Source organism: Cupressus sempervirens, chromosome 7, assembly GCF_028749045.1.
Source record: "Cupressus sempervirens isolate cs-2001-9-10 chromosome 7, ASM2874904v1, whole genome shotgun sequence".
NCBI lineage: Eukaryota > Viridiplantae > Streptophyta > Pinopsida > Cupressales > Cupressaceae > Cupressus > Cupressus sempervirens.
Window position 1 is genome coordinate 830,379,776 of NC_143124.1, and position 17,609 is coordinate 830,397,384.

Sequence of the window (17,609 nt, forward strand, 5' to 3'; positions counted from 1 at the left end):
ATTAAGTTTATTTAACCTTCCATTTCGGGAATCAAACACAAGATCTTGCTATTACAGAAAGAAGCAACAACTGCTGCATTGCAGGCCAATACCTAAAATAGTAACAACTTCCAAAATACCTATCCTTTAAAAATGTTGTCTGAAACACACCTAGTATTTCCCATGTGATTAAATGCACTTTCCAAAAATAGAAAGGTTACCTCTCAATTATCACTGGACTGACCATTAATAGTAAGTACATGAAACTAAGCCCAAACAAAGTCCAATTTGAGCCAAATGAAGACCAAACCAGAACATATAAAATTGTGGAGAGGACAAGACCCTCCCATAACCAAGCCTTTTCCTTAGAAGTCCCTCTATTCACAATACTTTAGCCTACGAGGGACACAATAGTAGTCTAACAACTCGTCCTTTGAGATTGGCTAAAAAGGGGACATTACAAAGATAGTGATCAAACTCATCTTATTAGGATATATTAAAGTTTTTAGCTGATCTCATATTAGAAGATGGATATCTGTTACACATTAGTTGTGGGAGATGAAATTAAGAGCCCTAAGACTTGTAATAAGTGATGGGGGAAAAACAAAAACACAGAAACAAAAGAATTATATATAATTTAGCGAATAGAAAATGAAAATGACAGTCACATCAGATGCAGCAAGGAAAAGAAGGACGAACAATATGGTGATATAGAAGCCAATTCATCACCATGAGACAAGGAGAAGATTTGAATAGTATAAAGGAATGAGCAAATAAAAGAATATAAAAATCCAATTAAGGATGTGAAGGATTGAGTTAGCATTCATGTATTTGTCTCAAAAAACATCCAAGGAAGAACACCAAACATAAGGCAATGGGAGTAAAAGATTCAAAGGTACGAGGAAATGAGAGAATTAAACAAAATAAAAATCCAACTCAGCATTTTCTCATCAATCTGAAGTATTATTCTCAGAAAGAACATACAGCAACCAGTTTTCAATACACATCAGCTCATTAGGGCCACAACACTATTCAGGAATAGCAAAACTCTGTGACGTGACAGGAGTATTCAATTTCCCAAGTAGTGCCTCCAGTGGAAATATCAATGCATTCCTCATTTTCCAATCACGTCACCTCTATCTGGGGTCAAGCACTTCAATCAGAGAATTGTTAAGTCTCTACCTATCAATGAAGATGTTTGATATAACAAGATTACCCTACATTTGATCGATACAGTATATCAAACATATTCTTTCCTTATATTGATTGATGTTTGCTCAAGATAAACTCATTGCAATCACGTGTTGAAGAGATTCAATAAGACATTCATAAATCAAATCAAGACTGCTTCCTCAACCAAATTGGTCAGGGACAATCTCCAAAGTTGCCATGGCATGACATTGGTTACTATGGTAGTGGGACCAGTGAAATTGTATATTTTGTTCTATATAATGGATATTAATGATCAATGATAATCTCCATGTCGTGTCAAGTATTGTAGTAATGAATTAAGAGTCATCAGAATTATTGGCCGTCAGGGAAAGGTGACGTTAGCATATATACATCTTTACTTAACATTACTGTCAATACTTCACACAGTCATTTGTGGCAACCCTAAACATAAGTTAAAGTTACAAAGAAGAATCTTACAATTAACATTATAAGAAATTAGCCAAAACCCTGATAGATTTTACATGGGTACAATACAACTTCTTGGCTTGGTTTGAGAAAACAAATCACTGTTTACCGTATGGGGTAAATAGTTTAATGCATACAGACAATAGACAAGAACATGTAACACAACAGTACTTCTTTTATTATTCGCATATACGCCGAAGAGATTACATAGTGCTTCCAATGATGATTCCAACAATGATCCGAAGTTGTACATATACTATTCCAAAGGGGTGACTCAACTGTCGGCTATATTTTATAACTTTATCGACAACATGCTAATATACCTGTCGGCTATTTTATTTTACTGACAACATCCCACCAAAAAGAAAAGTTGTCTCGGGATGACAATTGCAAAATATCCGAGACAGATTAACAAAACGGGATACATAAACTGACTAATTATAACAAGATAGATATGTTTCCATCACACCACTTCCACATTCGTTTCGTGCCTGCATCAAACTGGTTTGGTCTCCAAAATACGTTACATCTGCAGCCTTTGCTAATACAATATTGTTTCCTTAGTTGACCTCATGCCGCTTTCTCTGCTTCCAACTCTTGGGTACATTGAGCCAAGTGTTGCTGAACTGCCTTAAACTAGATGATCAGCTCCTCCCAAGCTATCTATGCATCCACCAAGACAGCTTCACGTCCAACACCTACTCCAAGTGCCTCAAAGCATAGCACTCTCTCTACCTCTGGTACACAGACACTCTAAGCCTACAGTAGCTCCAAGTCTCATCAATTGGTCACACTTCCCACGACTGATAACTACACTGACTGGGGGTTAAGGGGGCATTGCCCCCAGCAGGGTCGAGGGACAGCACCCTTGCGGGGTCCTAGGGTAGAGCCCCAAGCGCGCTCCTTGTCGCGATACATGGTGGGGTTGAGGGGCAGCGCCCCTACTGCCAAGACCAAATCAGCACCCTCAAACTCACACAAAAGTCCATGGAACACACCGTTTTTTGTGATTTTCTTCCGATTCCACTCTTTCTGGCAATTGCTTATGTTTTACTACCTGTTTATGTCTTTCCTTTCCTTTGGGCATCATGCGTTATTCATTCTGGACTTTTTGATTTGTTGTCACTTTTTTTTTTTGCTCCTTCCTCTATATCTTTCTGTTGTATGGCTACATCTTTCTCCTTTTCTCTTTTTGTCTTTCGCCGCAAAGGTTTTTCAGTAGCAATGATTCCCGCTTTGCTGTCCTAAACTTCTTCGGAAATATCCTGTTTGTGGCATGGCCGTGTGCTATGTTCAACCTGCTTCACGTCCATACGGACTATGCAATTCGGTCGTATGGTAGCTTTCCTTCATCTGTATGGTAACTCGTCTTCGTCCGTACGGGAGCTCTTCAAAAATCCGTATGGTGGTCACTTGGTTGGTGGGTTTAAGCTTGATCGTCCTGAATTCCTTACGGGTCATACGGTGCCTTCACATATCCTTCCTGCGTCTGTACAGTGCTTGTGTGTATTCCTTTGTTCCTTGCTTTTAGTATGGTTAAGTTTCCACTGCAATTGCCGTACGGTCCTTTCTTGAATCTGTACAATTGCTTTGTCTAGGCCGTATAGTACTTCCTTGCCTGCTTCCAAAAGTTTGTACAGTGGTAGCTTCTTGTTCGTACGAAGCCTCTAGTCTGTATGGTATTTTTCGCTTGCCCTATACTTGCCATATGGTGCACTTCCATGTCTCTTCTTGCAAATTTCTAGCCGTGCAGTGTATTCTTCTCTTCTTCGCGTGAGTCAAAGCTCTCTCTTCTCCCATCAGTATGTTTTTTGGTTTAATATCATCTCTGAGGTTCATGGTTTGTATAGTGGCTTCTTCATATTTTATCGGGTTATCTTTACTGAACATATGGGCTAGTGTTTCATCCACCTGCGCTTCTCCTTCTTTTAGTTCACTATATTCCTTTGAGAACTCGTTTCTTCCTTTTTCTTCTTCAACGCCCAACATGTTGCAGCTCGGGAAAAGTTCGTATTCCTCCATCTGCCAGTGAAATAGTCCATTTACTGAATCTAAATCATCGTCTGTCGATCCACCTTCCAACCGTAGGACTCCTTCCTCATAGGGTTCCAATCGTTGCTTCCCTTCATCCTCTTCTTCGGAATCAGATGATATGGCTTCTTCGCCCACCATTTGTGTGTGTAAATCAATAATGAATTGTCGTTCCCTACTTTTCATTGGTAGTGTATTCTTCTTCCAGTCATGCTTAACCCTTACTTGTACAAGTCATCCCCGACCCAAAATGGCGTCATATCCTCTCTTCTTTAGTAGGATGACAACGAAATCGAGTAGGAATGGTTGTGTTCCAATAGTCACTAGTTGTGCCATCAGGACGCCGAGAGGTTTAATGCCGTGTTGGTCCGCCACTAGTAATTGGAATGTAGGTAGCCACAATGTCAACTGTCCCATCTTCTTCCAGGTATCTTCTGGTAGGACGTTTACCCCTGAACTTCCATCCACAATTGTATCTGAAAGGACCATTCCTAATATACCCATCTCTACGACCGTTGGATGCCGTCCGGATGTGAGCGCTAGCAGCATTGGGTCTGCTACACTTGCTCCGCTTTCCTTTTTCCTTCCATGTTCTCCTGGTAATTCAGCAGTCGGGGCTATGTTCATGAGTGTTGTCCATAGTTGAGGCATTGTGAGGATCAGATCATTTAACTTGACTGGTATTTCAGTTTGTAATATCTACCTTATGATGTTTTGTTCTACGCAATTCCTCGTTGAGGTCCTGGTAGTGTCCTTCAATTGTGATTTCTCTGCCTGTGAAGCGCTTCTTCCAATCTCTTCTTTTCTTCCGTTGGGTTGGGGTATAGTTTTTCTTGTTTACGGGTGATTGCCAAGACTTCTTCTTCGTCCACGTCGATGCTGATCAAATTCACTCCTGATTTTGGGCACTTGGCATCTTCGTGATCCCTAGGACCGCACCATCTGCATATAAACTTTGGTGTGTTTGGTGATGTATAGTTCCGTGCAAAGTGGCCCCACAAATTGCATGCTCGGCATTGAACCATCGAGCGACTGTTCGCATCATATTGAATTTGGCTGTGGCCCATATTATTATTGTTCGTATTGTTGTTTTGCCCTCTTTTATTATTTCTGTACCCTCCCAAAGTGGCACCGTCACTGCTGGTGTTTCCACTCCCTCCCAACGTGGAAGTCTCTTGTGTTAGGAGCATTTGTTGATGCCCTCTTGTTTTCATATTGAAGGGGCATTCTTTTGTGGAATGTCCCATAATCTGACAGACATCACAGAATTGGTTTTTCGGACAGGACCTCCATAGCTCATTTCCCTTCATCTTTTTTTGCATATTCTTAAATTCCTTCATCATTCTAATCATATCCTTCTGGAGAGCTCGGACTTTCTTATTGTCCTTTTCATCACCACTGGTATCTTCTTCCGAAGATGTGTCATCTGAGTCAGATGAGCTACTTTTCTTCTTCTTTTTTGTTTTTTGTTCACTCTCTAAGTCCATTGCTTGATTAAATGCTTCGGTGTATGATGATAGTGGCACAATTTTCATTTTTTTCCTTAACTCCGAGTGTAATCCTTCAATAAACTATCTCTTTTTTAGCCCATCTACCGGCTTACTTTCCATTTTATTTATTAATTCTTTTAGTTTTTTAGCATATACATGAACTATTTCATTTTTCCTTTGCTTTGTGGTGTAGATTTCTGCTACGATCTCATTGTCGTCCTGCAGCAATTGAAATTCGGTGATAAACCCCTTTTTAACTCCATGCTCGTGCTTACTTGGCAGTCTGAGCCGTTTGAATTCTCTTCCCTTTTGTCTAGATTCTCTTCCCTTGGCATATACTGGTTAAGAAATTCCTCCCTTGTTGCTTCCACCAAATCCAACCACTGTCGAGTCTCTTCCAACAATTTTTCGGTGCTTTAGTGTCCGTCGGCAATCTGCTGAAACCTCCGTCTACGCTCGGCCGGTTGTGCCAAAATTAAATTCCTTTGCGCGGTGCGTATTTCATCTTTTTCCTTTAGCTTATTCTTATTTTTGTTCAACTGATTCGACTTTAGTCTTCATTCCTTTGCCTTTGTTCCAGGTCCATTGGGCAACGACACCAAATGTTTACCGTATGAGGTAAATAGTTTAATGCATACCGACAATAGACAAGAACATGTAACACAACAATACTTCTTTTATTATTCGCATATATGCCGAAGAGATTACATAGTGCTTCCAATGATGATTCCAACAATGAAGTTGAAGGCAGTACAATGAGACTTGGTTCAGTGTACCCAGGAGTTGGAAGCAGAGAAAGCGGCACGGGTGGATATCTTATAATTGTTGTCTGGAGATGACTTTTCTTTTTGGGGGGAATGATGTTGTCGGTAAAGTTATAAAATAGCCGGCGGGTAGATTAGCATGTAGTCGGTAATTATTATGTAGGTGACAAGTAGAATTAATTATATCCGAATGGGCATGATGGTTGAGTCACCCCTTCGGAATGGTATATGTACACCATCCGAGATGGACTTTGGATTATTAGGATTGTAATCATCATTGGAAGCACTATGTAATCTCTTCGGCATATATGCGAATAATAGAAGGAGTACTGCTGTGTTACATGGTTTTGTCTCTTGTCTGTATGCATTAAACTATTTACCTCATACGGTAAACAATCACTTCAGAGGATTGAGCTGTCAATAAAGAAATGACAGTCTTGTAATTATATTGTTCATATGGACAAACTAGTTTTCTCTAAAACAAGCAACACATGCTTTGGGTTATGTCTGGTATAAATATTTGCCAAAGGAAAGTAGGACTAGTAAGAATCTAATTACATTTAGTATAACCTAACATGAACAGATTTCTTGGTGTGTACCTTCTTGCACAGGCTGAAGAGTAGTGCAATTTTTCAGATCAATGATAATAACAATATTCTTACAAAATGTTTTGTACAAAGATATATTCTTAATCTATTTGCATTAATATTGCTTCTGCTAACAGAAACTTAGATAGCTAGTAAGATTAACAAAGTTTTAAGCTGTCTACCAGAGTTTGATTCTTGCAATGGTCTTCCCTACCGTGACTTAACATGAGAACAAAAAATGAATTTAGGCAACCAGACCTGGCATCTAAGAGGTAATGAGTCTGTGCAATTCAATGCATCCACTTGGAGTGTGCCTTTTGTAGCTTAATAAAATTAAAGATTAAAATCATTCTTCTCAAGTTGGATTAATCATCCAATGTTATGAAATTTCTCCATTTCTCTGACCAGCTAGGGGGTTACTGAAAATTTGAACTTTTTTCCCTATACATCAAATTTATTCTTGAATGGTAAATCGAAGTAACTGATTATTAAACACATCTTTTTTGTTTCCTGAAATATTTGGTTTTTCTTCTCATTTTGAGTTTGTTTGAATATATAGCACTCCAATTTGCTTGGGCTATGCAGTAAATAGACGTGGAGATACAGCACTATATAATGCAGATGTGGTAGTTTTCGCAGTGGGAGTAAAGGCTATGCAGGTTCCTCTCTCTCTCTCTCTCTCCCCCCCAACCCCCATACATACATGCACATACATCCATATATTCTCATTAGAGTTGGTTCAACTGCCTTTTAGAAGTTGAGAGCCATTAACTTAGAAAAAATGGAAGTGTATTGAAATTAGATTCTGGAATCTCTGTCCCATCTGCTAATTAAACTATAAACTTTTCAATGATAATTTATTAATCAACTGAACTATGTATATTGCATTTTTTTTTCTGATCTTCATTAATTGGTTAGAAGATGACGATTTTCTTCGATTGTTTATGTATCAGAGTTCCATGAGGACATGTTCCCTGCTATGGACCATCTTGAATGCTTTGGGGTCATGGAGAGGAAATTCCCATGAATTTCTGTGTTTCTGCATTTTTCTCATTTTATTGTGGATGTTTCTATGGAAATGTTGTAAAACTACACCCTTTTTGGATAATATTATGGGGCCCCAGTTGTCTGTGTGAACACCCATGCAGGGGCATAGCAGGCAAAATCGGCATTTAAAAAATGAGGACAGAATGATTAAACCACAAAAGCAAATGACATTGAAGCCCAATAACATCAAGGGCTGAAATTCGTCATCAGCCAACCCTAGTGACTTCATTCACCTCATTTGCTTGATTGAAAGTCTGAGTATTCCAGACGACTCCAACAATCCTGAATCATCCAGCCTGATACCCTGATGCAGTCACAGATGGACAGCCTAATGAAGGACCATCTAAACATGCAGCGCTAACATACAGACTTAATAATACCATGAAAAAATCCAAATGCACAAAACATGAATGTAGACAGGAGAAATGATTTTTTAAAAATTTATAAATGTTGAACTATAATAACATCAAGCCCCACTTGGTAGTACAAATAAGCTTTGAAGCTTTAAAACATTCATAGATGTCAAAGATATTCTAGATCAGCTACAAGCTCAACATGAGCCTTCTCTACGATTGATACATGAAATACCAGTTTGTTTTGCAACTTAATTACTACCACTAATCTTTTCCCCTCAACCTACACCTCAAGCAATGTGCTTGTTGTGATCTATTCCCTCATGGCCATCTCACAAGGGTGTCCTCAGGAAATAATGGTTCAAGATGTTCCTGACGGTGTATCGTGAGGTTCCCGACGGTGTTTCAGGATGGTCCCGACGGTGTATCGGGAGGTTCCCGACAGTGCATCGGGAGGGTTCTGTCAGTGTATCGGGATGTGTGCCGTCAGGCCGACATGTATCAAGCTGTATCCAAAAGGTTCTGTTATTACAGTTGGCATGTTGTATGCGGTCGACGGATACCTTGGAGAAGGTTCCTCGGACAGTATTTATATTTCCCTTCAGGATCATTGTAATCATCAGTACCTCATGTAATATCTGGGCATATGCGAATAATAAAAGAAGTGTTCTGTTGTTCGAGTTCGTGTGCACTATCTGTATGTAGTTCTTAACTAATCTATGCGGTAAACATTTGGTGCCGTTGCCCGATGGACCTGGAAAGGCAAGAGAATGAAGAGTAATGCCGAATCAGCTGAACAAGAATAAGAAAAAAGTAAAGGACAAGAACGAAATACGCACAGCACACGGCGATCTGATTTTGGCGCAGCAAGCTGAACGCAGAAAGAGATTTCAGAAGATTGCTGCCGACAGACGCAGAAGTGCGGAAGCATTATTGGAGGAGACGCGACAGCGGGTGGAATTGGTCGAAGAGGCAAGGGAGGAGTTTCTGAATTGGTGTTCGTTGAGGGAAGACAGTCCAGACGGAAGAGCATCGACTCACACGGCTCAGAGTGTCGAAGGAACAAGAGCGTGGAGTGAACTCTTCGTCCCGGATCCACTTCTAGAAGGAACAGATTCACTTAACGGAGACCCTTCTTCACCAAACACAGCTGTCCGGATACAAAGTGTGAGCATTGAAATACCAAGCGTGAGCATCGGGATGACGGGACCAAAGGAGAAGTTACCTAAATTTGATGGTGATGCAGCAGCTGATCCCATCCGACATTGTAAAACCTGTGAAACGATTTGGAGAGCTACTGGCATAACGGATATAGATGAATGGATGAGGCAATTTTCGGCAACCCTCCGAGGTGTTGCAATTGATTGGTTTACTGATACCGATCCACAAAAATTAAACAGTTGGGATAACATTAAAAAGGAGTTCATCGCCGAATTTCAACTTTTGCGTGACGATAATGAAATTGTAGTAGAGATATTCAATACTAAATAGGGGAAGAATGAAACGGTCCGAGTCTTCGCAAGGAAATTGAAGGACTTGATCAACAAGATGGAGAATAAGCCAGCTGACGGGTTATAGAAACGATGGTTCATTGAAGGCCTTCACCCAAAGCTGCGGAAGAAGATGAAGATCGTGCCACCATCGACATACATGGAAGCGTATAACCGGGCAATGAACCTGGAAAGTGAACAGAAGACCAAGAAGAAGAAGAAGACTAGTTCATCCGATTCAGATGACGACGCCTCTTCAGGAGAAGATAGCAGTGATGATGAGGATAGCAGTAAGAAGGTTCGTGCCCTTTAGAAAGACATGATTCGGATGATGAAGGAATTCAAGAACATGAACAAGGAGACTAAGGGTAATGACCTATGGTGCACGGAGTGTAAGAAAGAAGGCCACACGAAGGGATCTTGCCCGAAAGATCAATTTTGTGAAATCTGCCAGATCTTGGGACACTCGGTAAAGGAATGCCCGTTCAATTTGAAAACAAGAACACCGCAACAAGTGTTCCTGACACAGGAAGCAACCCCGTCAAGAGGGAACGGGAACACCAGTACGAAAGGTGCCACATCGGGAGGATATCGAAATAATCGGCGTGGTCAAAACAACAACAATAGTGGCAGCCATAATAATGGTCGAAGAAGTTGGATCCAGTATGATGCGAATGGCCGATCGATAGTTCAATGCCGCGCATGCAATCTATGGGGTCACTTCGCCCGAGAATGTACAATGGCGAACACACCGAAGTTGCTATGCCGATGGTGCGGACCTGGCGATTATGATGATACTAAGTGTCCGAAGTCCAGAGTAAACTTGATTGCCGTTGGGACAGACGAAGAAGAAGTTCTGGCAATCACATGAAAGAAGGCGAAGCTCTACCCTGACCCGACGGAGGAAAGGAAGAGAATGGAGGAAGCCCGTGCAAAAATCCAGAAAGCAACACAAAGAGAACCGACACACCTGAAGGACACACCTGGCACCTCTGTTCGAAACTGTGCAGAACAAAACATTGTAAGGCAAATCTTGCAAGCCGAGGAACCCGTTAGGATCAATGATTTGTTGCTCACTATGCCTCAACTCCGTACGAAACTCACTAATATAGCCCCAATTGCTAAGCAACCAGTAGAGCAAGAAAAGGAGAAACAGGGAAACACAAGTACAGAAGACCCGATGCTATTAGCTCTTTCATTCGGACGCTATTCGACGGTTGTCGAAATGGGCATTCTCGGAACTGTGTTAACAGACACGATTGTGGACGGAGGGTCTGGTGTCAATGTGCTGCCAGAGGATACCTGGAGGAAGTTGGGACAACCGACATTGTGGCCACCTACCTTCCAGTTGTTAACAGCTGATCAACATGGAATCAAGCCATTGGGAATACTCACAGCACAACCAGTGACAGTTGGAACACAACCATTCCTGTTGGACTTCGTGGTGATTCCTCTAAGACGAAAAGGGTATGATGCTATTCTGGGTTGGGGGTGGCTGATACAAGCCAAGGCAAAGCACAATTGGAAGAAAAATACGTTATCACTCGAAAGCAAAGGCCGGAAGTATGTTATCGATCTGCACACTCAGATGGTCGGGGAAGAAGCCCTATCGTCAGACTCCGAAAACGAAGAACATGAAAAGGAGCAAAGCATCGAACCAGATGAGGAGGGAATTCTACGATTGGAAGGAGATGATGAATTGGATTCGGTAAATGGTCTCTACCATTGGCAGATAGAAGATTATGAATTGTTTTCGAGCTACAACGTATTGACAATAGAAGGATACAATAATGATGAATTCCCAAAGGAGTTTACTGAACTGAAGGAAGGCAGAAGTTGGGTGGAAGGCTCGGGAGACGGCAGAGAAGGCTCGGGAGGAGATGGCCGACCAACTTACCACCCAACACCTGGCATGGAAAGTGGAACGGACAGCGCTATTAGCAAACCTCGAGGAAAGTACGCGAGGGAAACAGCAGGCAGAACAACAGTTAACCACAATGGAGTAGAAACTAGTAGCAACCGAGCAGCAGTTGGCAACATCACGTCAGGAGAAGGACTCAGCGCAACAGGCTCACGATCAGAAGGAAGTTGAGTGTCAGGAGGTTGCGTTGATGCTGAAAGAAATGGTGGAAGAGAATTCACAGATCAGAGCTGATTTGCAGATATGGACAGAACAGGTGTACCAGCTTCGACGCAGCCGGTTGTCACAGTCCGAGACTCAGCCTTCGGGTTGATGATGTATACCTCCATGTTGTTTTTGTTTTATGAATAATGTATATAGTGTGGGTTTTTTGTGGTCTCGTCGTCGGGAGACGACTTTTTCTTTTTGGGGGGGATGATGTGGTCAGGAAATAATGGTTCAAGACGTTCCTGACGGTGTATCGGGAGGTTCCCGACGGTGTTTCAGGATATTCCCAACGGTGTATCGGGAGGGTTCTGTCAGTGTATTGGGATGTGTGCCATTAGGCCGACATGTATCGAGATGTATCCAGAAGGTTCTATTATTACAGTTGGCATGTTGTATGCGGCCGACGGATACCTTGGAGAAGGTTCCTTGGACAGTATTTATATTTCCCTTCGGGATCATTGTAATCATCAGTACCTCATGTAATATTTGGGCATATGCGAATAATAAAAGAAGTATTCTGTTGTTCGAGTTCGTGTGCACTATCTGTATGCAGTTCTTAACTAATCTATGCGGCAGACTCCGAAAACGAAGAAGATGAAAAGGAGCAAAGCATGGAACCAGATGAGGAGGGAATTCTACGACTGGAAGGAGATGATGAATTGGATTCGGTAAATGGTCTCTACCATTGGCAGATAGAAGATTATGAATTGTTTCCGAGCTGCAACGTATTGACAATAGAGGGATACAATAATGATGAATTCCCAAAGGAGTTTACTGAACTGAAGGAAGGTAGAAGTTGGGTGGAAGGCTCGGGAGACGACAGAGAAGGCTCGGGAGGAGATGGCCGACCAACTTACCACCCAGCACCTGGCATGGAAAGTGGAACGGACAGCACTGTTAGCACAGCTCGAGGAAAGTACGCGAGGGAAACAGCAGGCAGAACAACAGTTAACCACAATGGAGCAGAAACTAGCAGCAACCGAGCAGCAGTTGGCAACAACACGTCAGGAGAAGGACTCAGCGCAACAGGCTCACGATCAGAAGGAAGTTGAGTGTCAGGAGGTTGCGTTGATGCTGAAAGAAATGGTGGAAGAGAATTCACAGATTAGAGCTGATTTGCAGATACGGACAGAACAGGTGTACCAGCTTCGACACAGCCGATCGTCACAGTCCGAGACTCAGCCTTCGGGTTGATGATGTATACCTCCATGTTTTTGTTTTATGAATAATGTATATAGTGTGGGCTTTTTGTGGTCTCGTCGTCGGGAGACGACTTTTTCTTTTTGGGGGGGATGATGTCGTCAAGAAATAATGGTTCAAGATGTTCCTGACGGTGTATCGGGAGGTTCCCGACAGTGTTTTAGGATGTTCTCGACGGTGTATCGAGAGGTTCCCGACGGTGCATCGGGAGGGTTCTGTCAGTGTATCGAGATGTGTGCCGTCAGGCCGACATGTATCGAGATGTATCCAGAACGTTCTATTATTACAGTTGGCATGTTGTATGCGGCCGACGGATACCTTGGAGAAGGTTCCTTGGACAGTATTTATATTTCCCTTCGGGATCATTGTAATCATCAGTACCTCATGTAATATTTGGGCATATGCGAATAATAAAAGAAGTGTTCTGTTGTTCGAGTTCGTGTGCACTATCTATATGCAGTTCTTAACTAATCTATGCGGTAAAAAAAGGGACCCCCCTGCTTTTCAGTTTGCTTCTCTCTTTTGGCTTAGTTTTTTTGTGGCAGCTCTAGTATCTCTTCTGAGTTTTCGCCCATTTCAAAAAGCATCAAATTTGAAAAATTTGAAGAAATTTGGAAGTGTCCTTGAATCACCCAAAATTGGAAAAGTGTCATGAGATTCCCCCCATTGAAAGAATTCCTCCCCACCCCTACCCACTTGGGTGCAGGGGCACCCAAGCATTAATATAGTTTTTGAGGAATTTGTGATTTTTTGTAATTTTTCCTTCATGTTTGTAAGGTCCTAAGGACAAAAGTTCCATGACTCTCTGTGAGTCATGCAGATAGTCTGAGTTGAGCAGACCTTGCTGAGTTTGTATGACTCGGCCTAGGTCATCGAATATGATATATAATTTCATATATATATATATATAATTATAAAAGTATATAATTTCAAGGGTTTTATCATTTTGCCAAGTTGTAGCCAAGTCATGAGTCTTGCCGAGTCCAAGTCTGGGAACTCTGCAAAGGACCATTGGTATCAGAGAAAACTATTCTATAAGGCTAGAAGAACCATTTTGTGCAAGGAGACCGAATAGGTCTTGACATAGTCAATGGTGTTTAAGGTTGAAAAAAATTCGAAAAGGGTTTGAAATAGGCTAGACTGGCTCATTGAGTCCATTTTTGCATTTACAAAGTGAAAGTACCCCCGGGTGATTTGACCAGGTTTGGCTAAGGTTTGCCAAAGATGTAAAAGATGCAAAATTGCAACATTTCTGCAAAAAAATGATGTAAAAGGAGGAAGTTTGGTTGTAGGAATTAGTTACAAGTTACAACTGTTTTGAGAGTTTAAAAACCAATGTTTGGTCGAGGATAGGAGTAGTAACTAGTTTGGAGGAGAATTTGAAAGGTTAGGTCATCAAACCCTCTGACTGTCACACATTCTGCAGGATCTGTGGATAGCTACAGAGTTCTTGTGCACATTTTCATATTAATTCATCATGTAATAGTTGTTGAAAGAATGGATAATGAAGTAGCTTTTATATGAATCATTTTGCATGTATTTTGCAAGAAGATCAATGAAAGAAAATGATGACTGTTCTATGTTTTTAATTGCTTTCCTATAAGAGTCACTTGTCGCTGATCAGAGATTCATTAGGAATGGTATCGATTTGTTTTGGTCTCAAACCAATGGGAGACTTAAATACAATGAGTTTACTTCAATTTAAAGCTGATTTGGACATTAGCCGTTTAACAGGGGAAAGAATGAATAAAACAGGTATAAAACCCTCCTTTACAAGAATGGGTGAAAGATTTGTTGATAATTCTCATATGCACGGTTGTAAAATCCTGCAACTCTGGGATTTTTTGGAATTTTGAATTACCTTTTTAATACAAGTGGTCTGAGATTGAAAGACTGTATTTGGTGATAAACTTGATGTCCTAGCAGGTTGACTCTGGTAATGTCCATTATCTCAACAGTCAATTGAATTGTTTTGTTAATCATTGATGCTGATAAGGTTTGCAAATGGCATAAGAAGTTGAAGAAGCTTGAGATAAGTCCAATATTCCTTCCAATGTGCATGACAAAGGAGTTTATATGTTTTTGAACTGTAATTTAGTAACCACAGTCTAGACTGTCATAACAATGACAGTCACAGTCAATTGGAATTTCTTTGTTTATTGAACTAGTTTTTTGTTCTATGATCACCCATGAAGTTCATAATATGTCTCCATTGATCCAGTACCCCTTCCAACCAGAGGACAAGGACTCCATACTGTTTTGTGTATGGCCGATCACCAAATCACTGCTCAAATTGTCTAAATCAGTGACAGTCAGAATTGAAAGGCTTTATTTGTTAATGGAAGTCGTCTATTACTTTATGATAATCTTAAAAGTATGTGATCATGGTCTAAGATACATTGCTAGCTTGTGCATGTAAAAAACTAGCAAATGGATGCATTTGATAAGATCAACACAGGTGACTGTTGTTAGGACTGTTCAAATTCTGATCTTAGTATAGTGGGCTACAAGATTGTTTAGTGTTGTTACAAGATAAAGTTTACCTTCTCTTGAAATGTTAACAAAATCCATGATTGTTGTTCAAGTTGGTATAAGGTTTGACATTATATTTAAACCAGTTGTCAAAGAAGTTAGCCCGTTTGAAGGTCACAATATAAGTGAAGTCTCTGAGCAATCAAAGTTGTGAAGACATGGAAGGTTACATGAAGGATCAGTCAGTTGTGATCAGATTTGTTTGAGTAGGAGTTAGTCTCTTATTGTATCTGATTTTGCCTAAGCTTTGGTAATGAAGGATACCTGATTGTTGAAAATTTTTGAGAGAGTGTGGAAGATGTGTTAGTTGAAAATCATTGAATCTTGGAGCACTATAGAAGTTCTCAAAGTTAGTAAATAATGAATGAACATTTGTGAAGCATCACGTCAAGTCGAGGAGAGATTAATCTGGTTAGACGCCTCTTGATCAAGTTAATGTTCTTGAATGTTGTTTTAAGTCAACATACCCTTAATGGTTATGTTGTTTGTCTAAGATGCTTGGCATCACCCCCTCCTAGTTGCTAGTTTCAAAGCAATAAAGGTTTTTTCTAGAAGTGGAAAATTCACCCATGAGGACCAAGGAGCACCTGAGATAGAAAAGTAAAAAGGAAATTGCGTGAGTTATCAAAAACCCTTCACTATTTGCAAGTAGAGTCGGTTTAGCCTTGGAGGAATTTCCGTATGTAAGCCTGCTCGAGCTGGAGTAGTACCGGGATTAGTGATCTATTGAGAAGTCCTAGTGCTTCACCTTTGTCAGCATCACCTAGATGCAATGAGTGCTAAGTGTTCCATTCATTCTCACGAGAGATGCGTTCATGTAAACCGTTACTCATGAAATATGGGTCATTGAGTCTTACTCAAAAAACTACATTGTTTTTGATATAAAAGCAGCCAAAACTAGGGGGTTGGCCCATTACAACAGTAGTGGCACAACCAGCAAAAAGCCAACCAACAACCAACAGAGAACCACACACAAAACCCTTAATGATTTACATAAAAACCAAAAGTAGCAGAATAACGGTAATTTAAACGTGCTAGGGATCCAACCCTTAGGAACAATGGAGTTTAACAGTTTAAAAAGCATATAGGTGGTCATTGCATCGTACCATCTATAGCCTAGAACAAAGTTTAACCAAAAAAAAAAACCATCAGCAAAGGATGGAGTGAGAACCAACAGAGTACCAAAAACTGCAGAAAACAAAAGGCCACTACGTGGCATCCTTTTTCTTCCCTTTTCCAAATAGGAGCACCTTGGTCCAGTCTTTAGCAAGGAAGCCATAGAGAAGCTTTGAGTCCTTCTTCCCTAGGCTGTCCTCCTCCCACGCATTAGCTAGCAGCTGCAGAGTAGTAGCATCCGTGTGAGTCACCTCAAGGGTGAACTTTGAGAGTAGGGAGAAGCCCTCCTCTATCATGTTGCACCTGTCTTTGAGCTCTTGGAGATCCTTCCGGGTAACCTCCCCTTTCTTCTCCGCTTCCAACTTTATTGCCTTGTTGTTCACCAAAGTTCTGTTCCTATCTTACACCACAAAATTGTTAGTGGGGGCCTTTAGGTTAACCAGACCCATATTTTTGTTCGGGGAGGATATGGCGTTAGTGGAGTCAATCACAGTTTTGGAGTTCTTCTAGTTGTCACTTGCAGGCTGGGTGATGGTGGCAGAGACATGGGGGGTGGGGGGGTCAAGGGAGGGGTCCTTGATGGGATTGTCCGCCTCAAAATCCCAAGTTCCATCTAGGGTATCATCCCATTTCTCTACGTCTTTCTCCATTTCATCTTTCCCCTTCTCCTGGCCGTCTCCCGAGTTCTTGTCACTCTCCTCAGAGTTAGTGTCATCCTCATCATCCTCCTGAGAGCGACAAGCCAGTTGCTTAAATCTTCCACGGGTTTTAGCAATTCTTCCTAACCTTCTTCTACCCTCACCAACTTCCTCGTCAGATTCCCCAATTTCCACCTCCACCCTTTTTTCCATTTTAATTCTCTTATAGCAGTCTGTTTGAGGGCCAACTTGTTCTTCCTACCCTTAACAGGGGTTTGGCTAGGGGAACACTGAGGGGTGGGGGCATAACTGCCACCCACAAATTCCAAGCGTAGGGGAGCCCCTGAGGGGAGGACATTGTCAAAAGCAATCACACAAGGCAGGCAAAGGGCTAAGTGAAATTGGAAAAGGTGAAACATGAGCCCTTGGTGAAGGATGGTGAAGTTGACCTCTTTCTTCCTTTTTTCTCTAACATCCATCACAGTTTCTTCAATCGCGTGCATTGAAAAGAAAGAAATGCAAACAAGCTCCCTGTTACGAAAATAGTTAAGAAGCGGGAAGTGATAAAATTAATACACACCGTGCCTTCCTTCTAGCATCAGGTATTTCATGATCA

General features: G+C 41.3%; 1 protein-coding gene across 2 annotated transcripts in view; it reads left to right on the forward strand.

Annotated features, from left to right (window-relative positions):
- LOC149549953 (uncharacterized) overlaps positions 1-17,609 on the forward strand; it is a 288,427-nt gene that overhangs the window by 138,405 nt on the left and 132,413 nt on the right. For both annotated transcript variants that reach the window (XM_089794991.1, XM_089794992.1), the window contains one exon: positions 7,075-7,148. In XM_089794991.1, the coding sequence (XP_089651117.1) occupies positions 7,075-7,148 (74 nt within the window). The remainder of the gene's footprint in view (positions 1-7,074; positions 7,149-17,609) is intronic.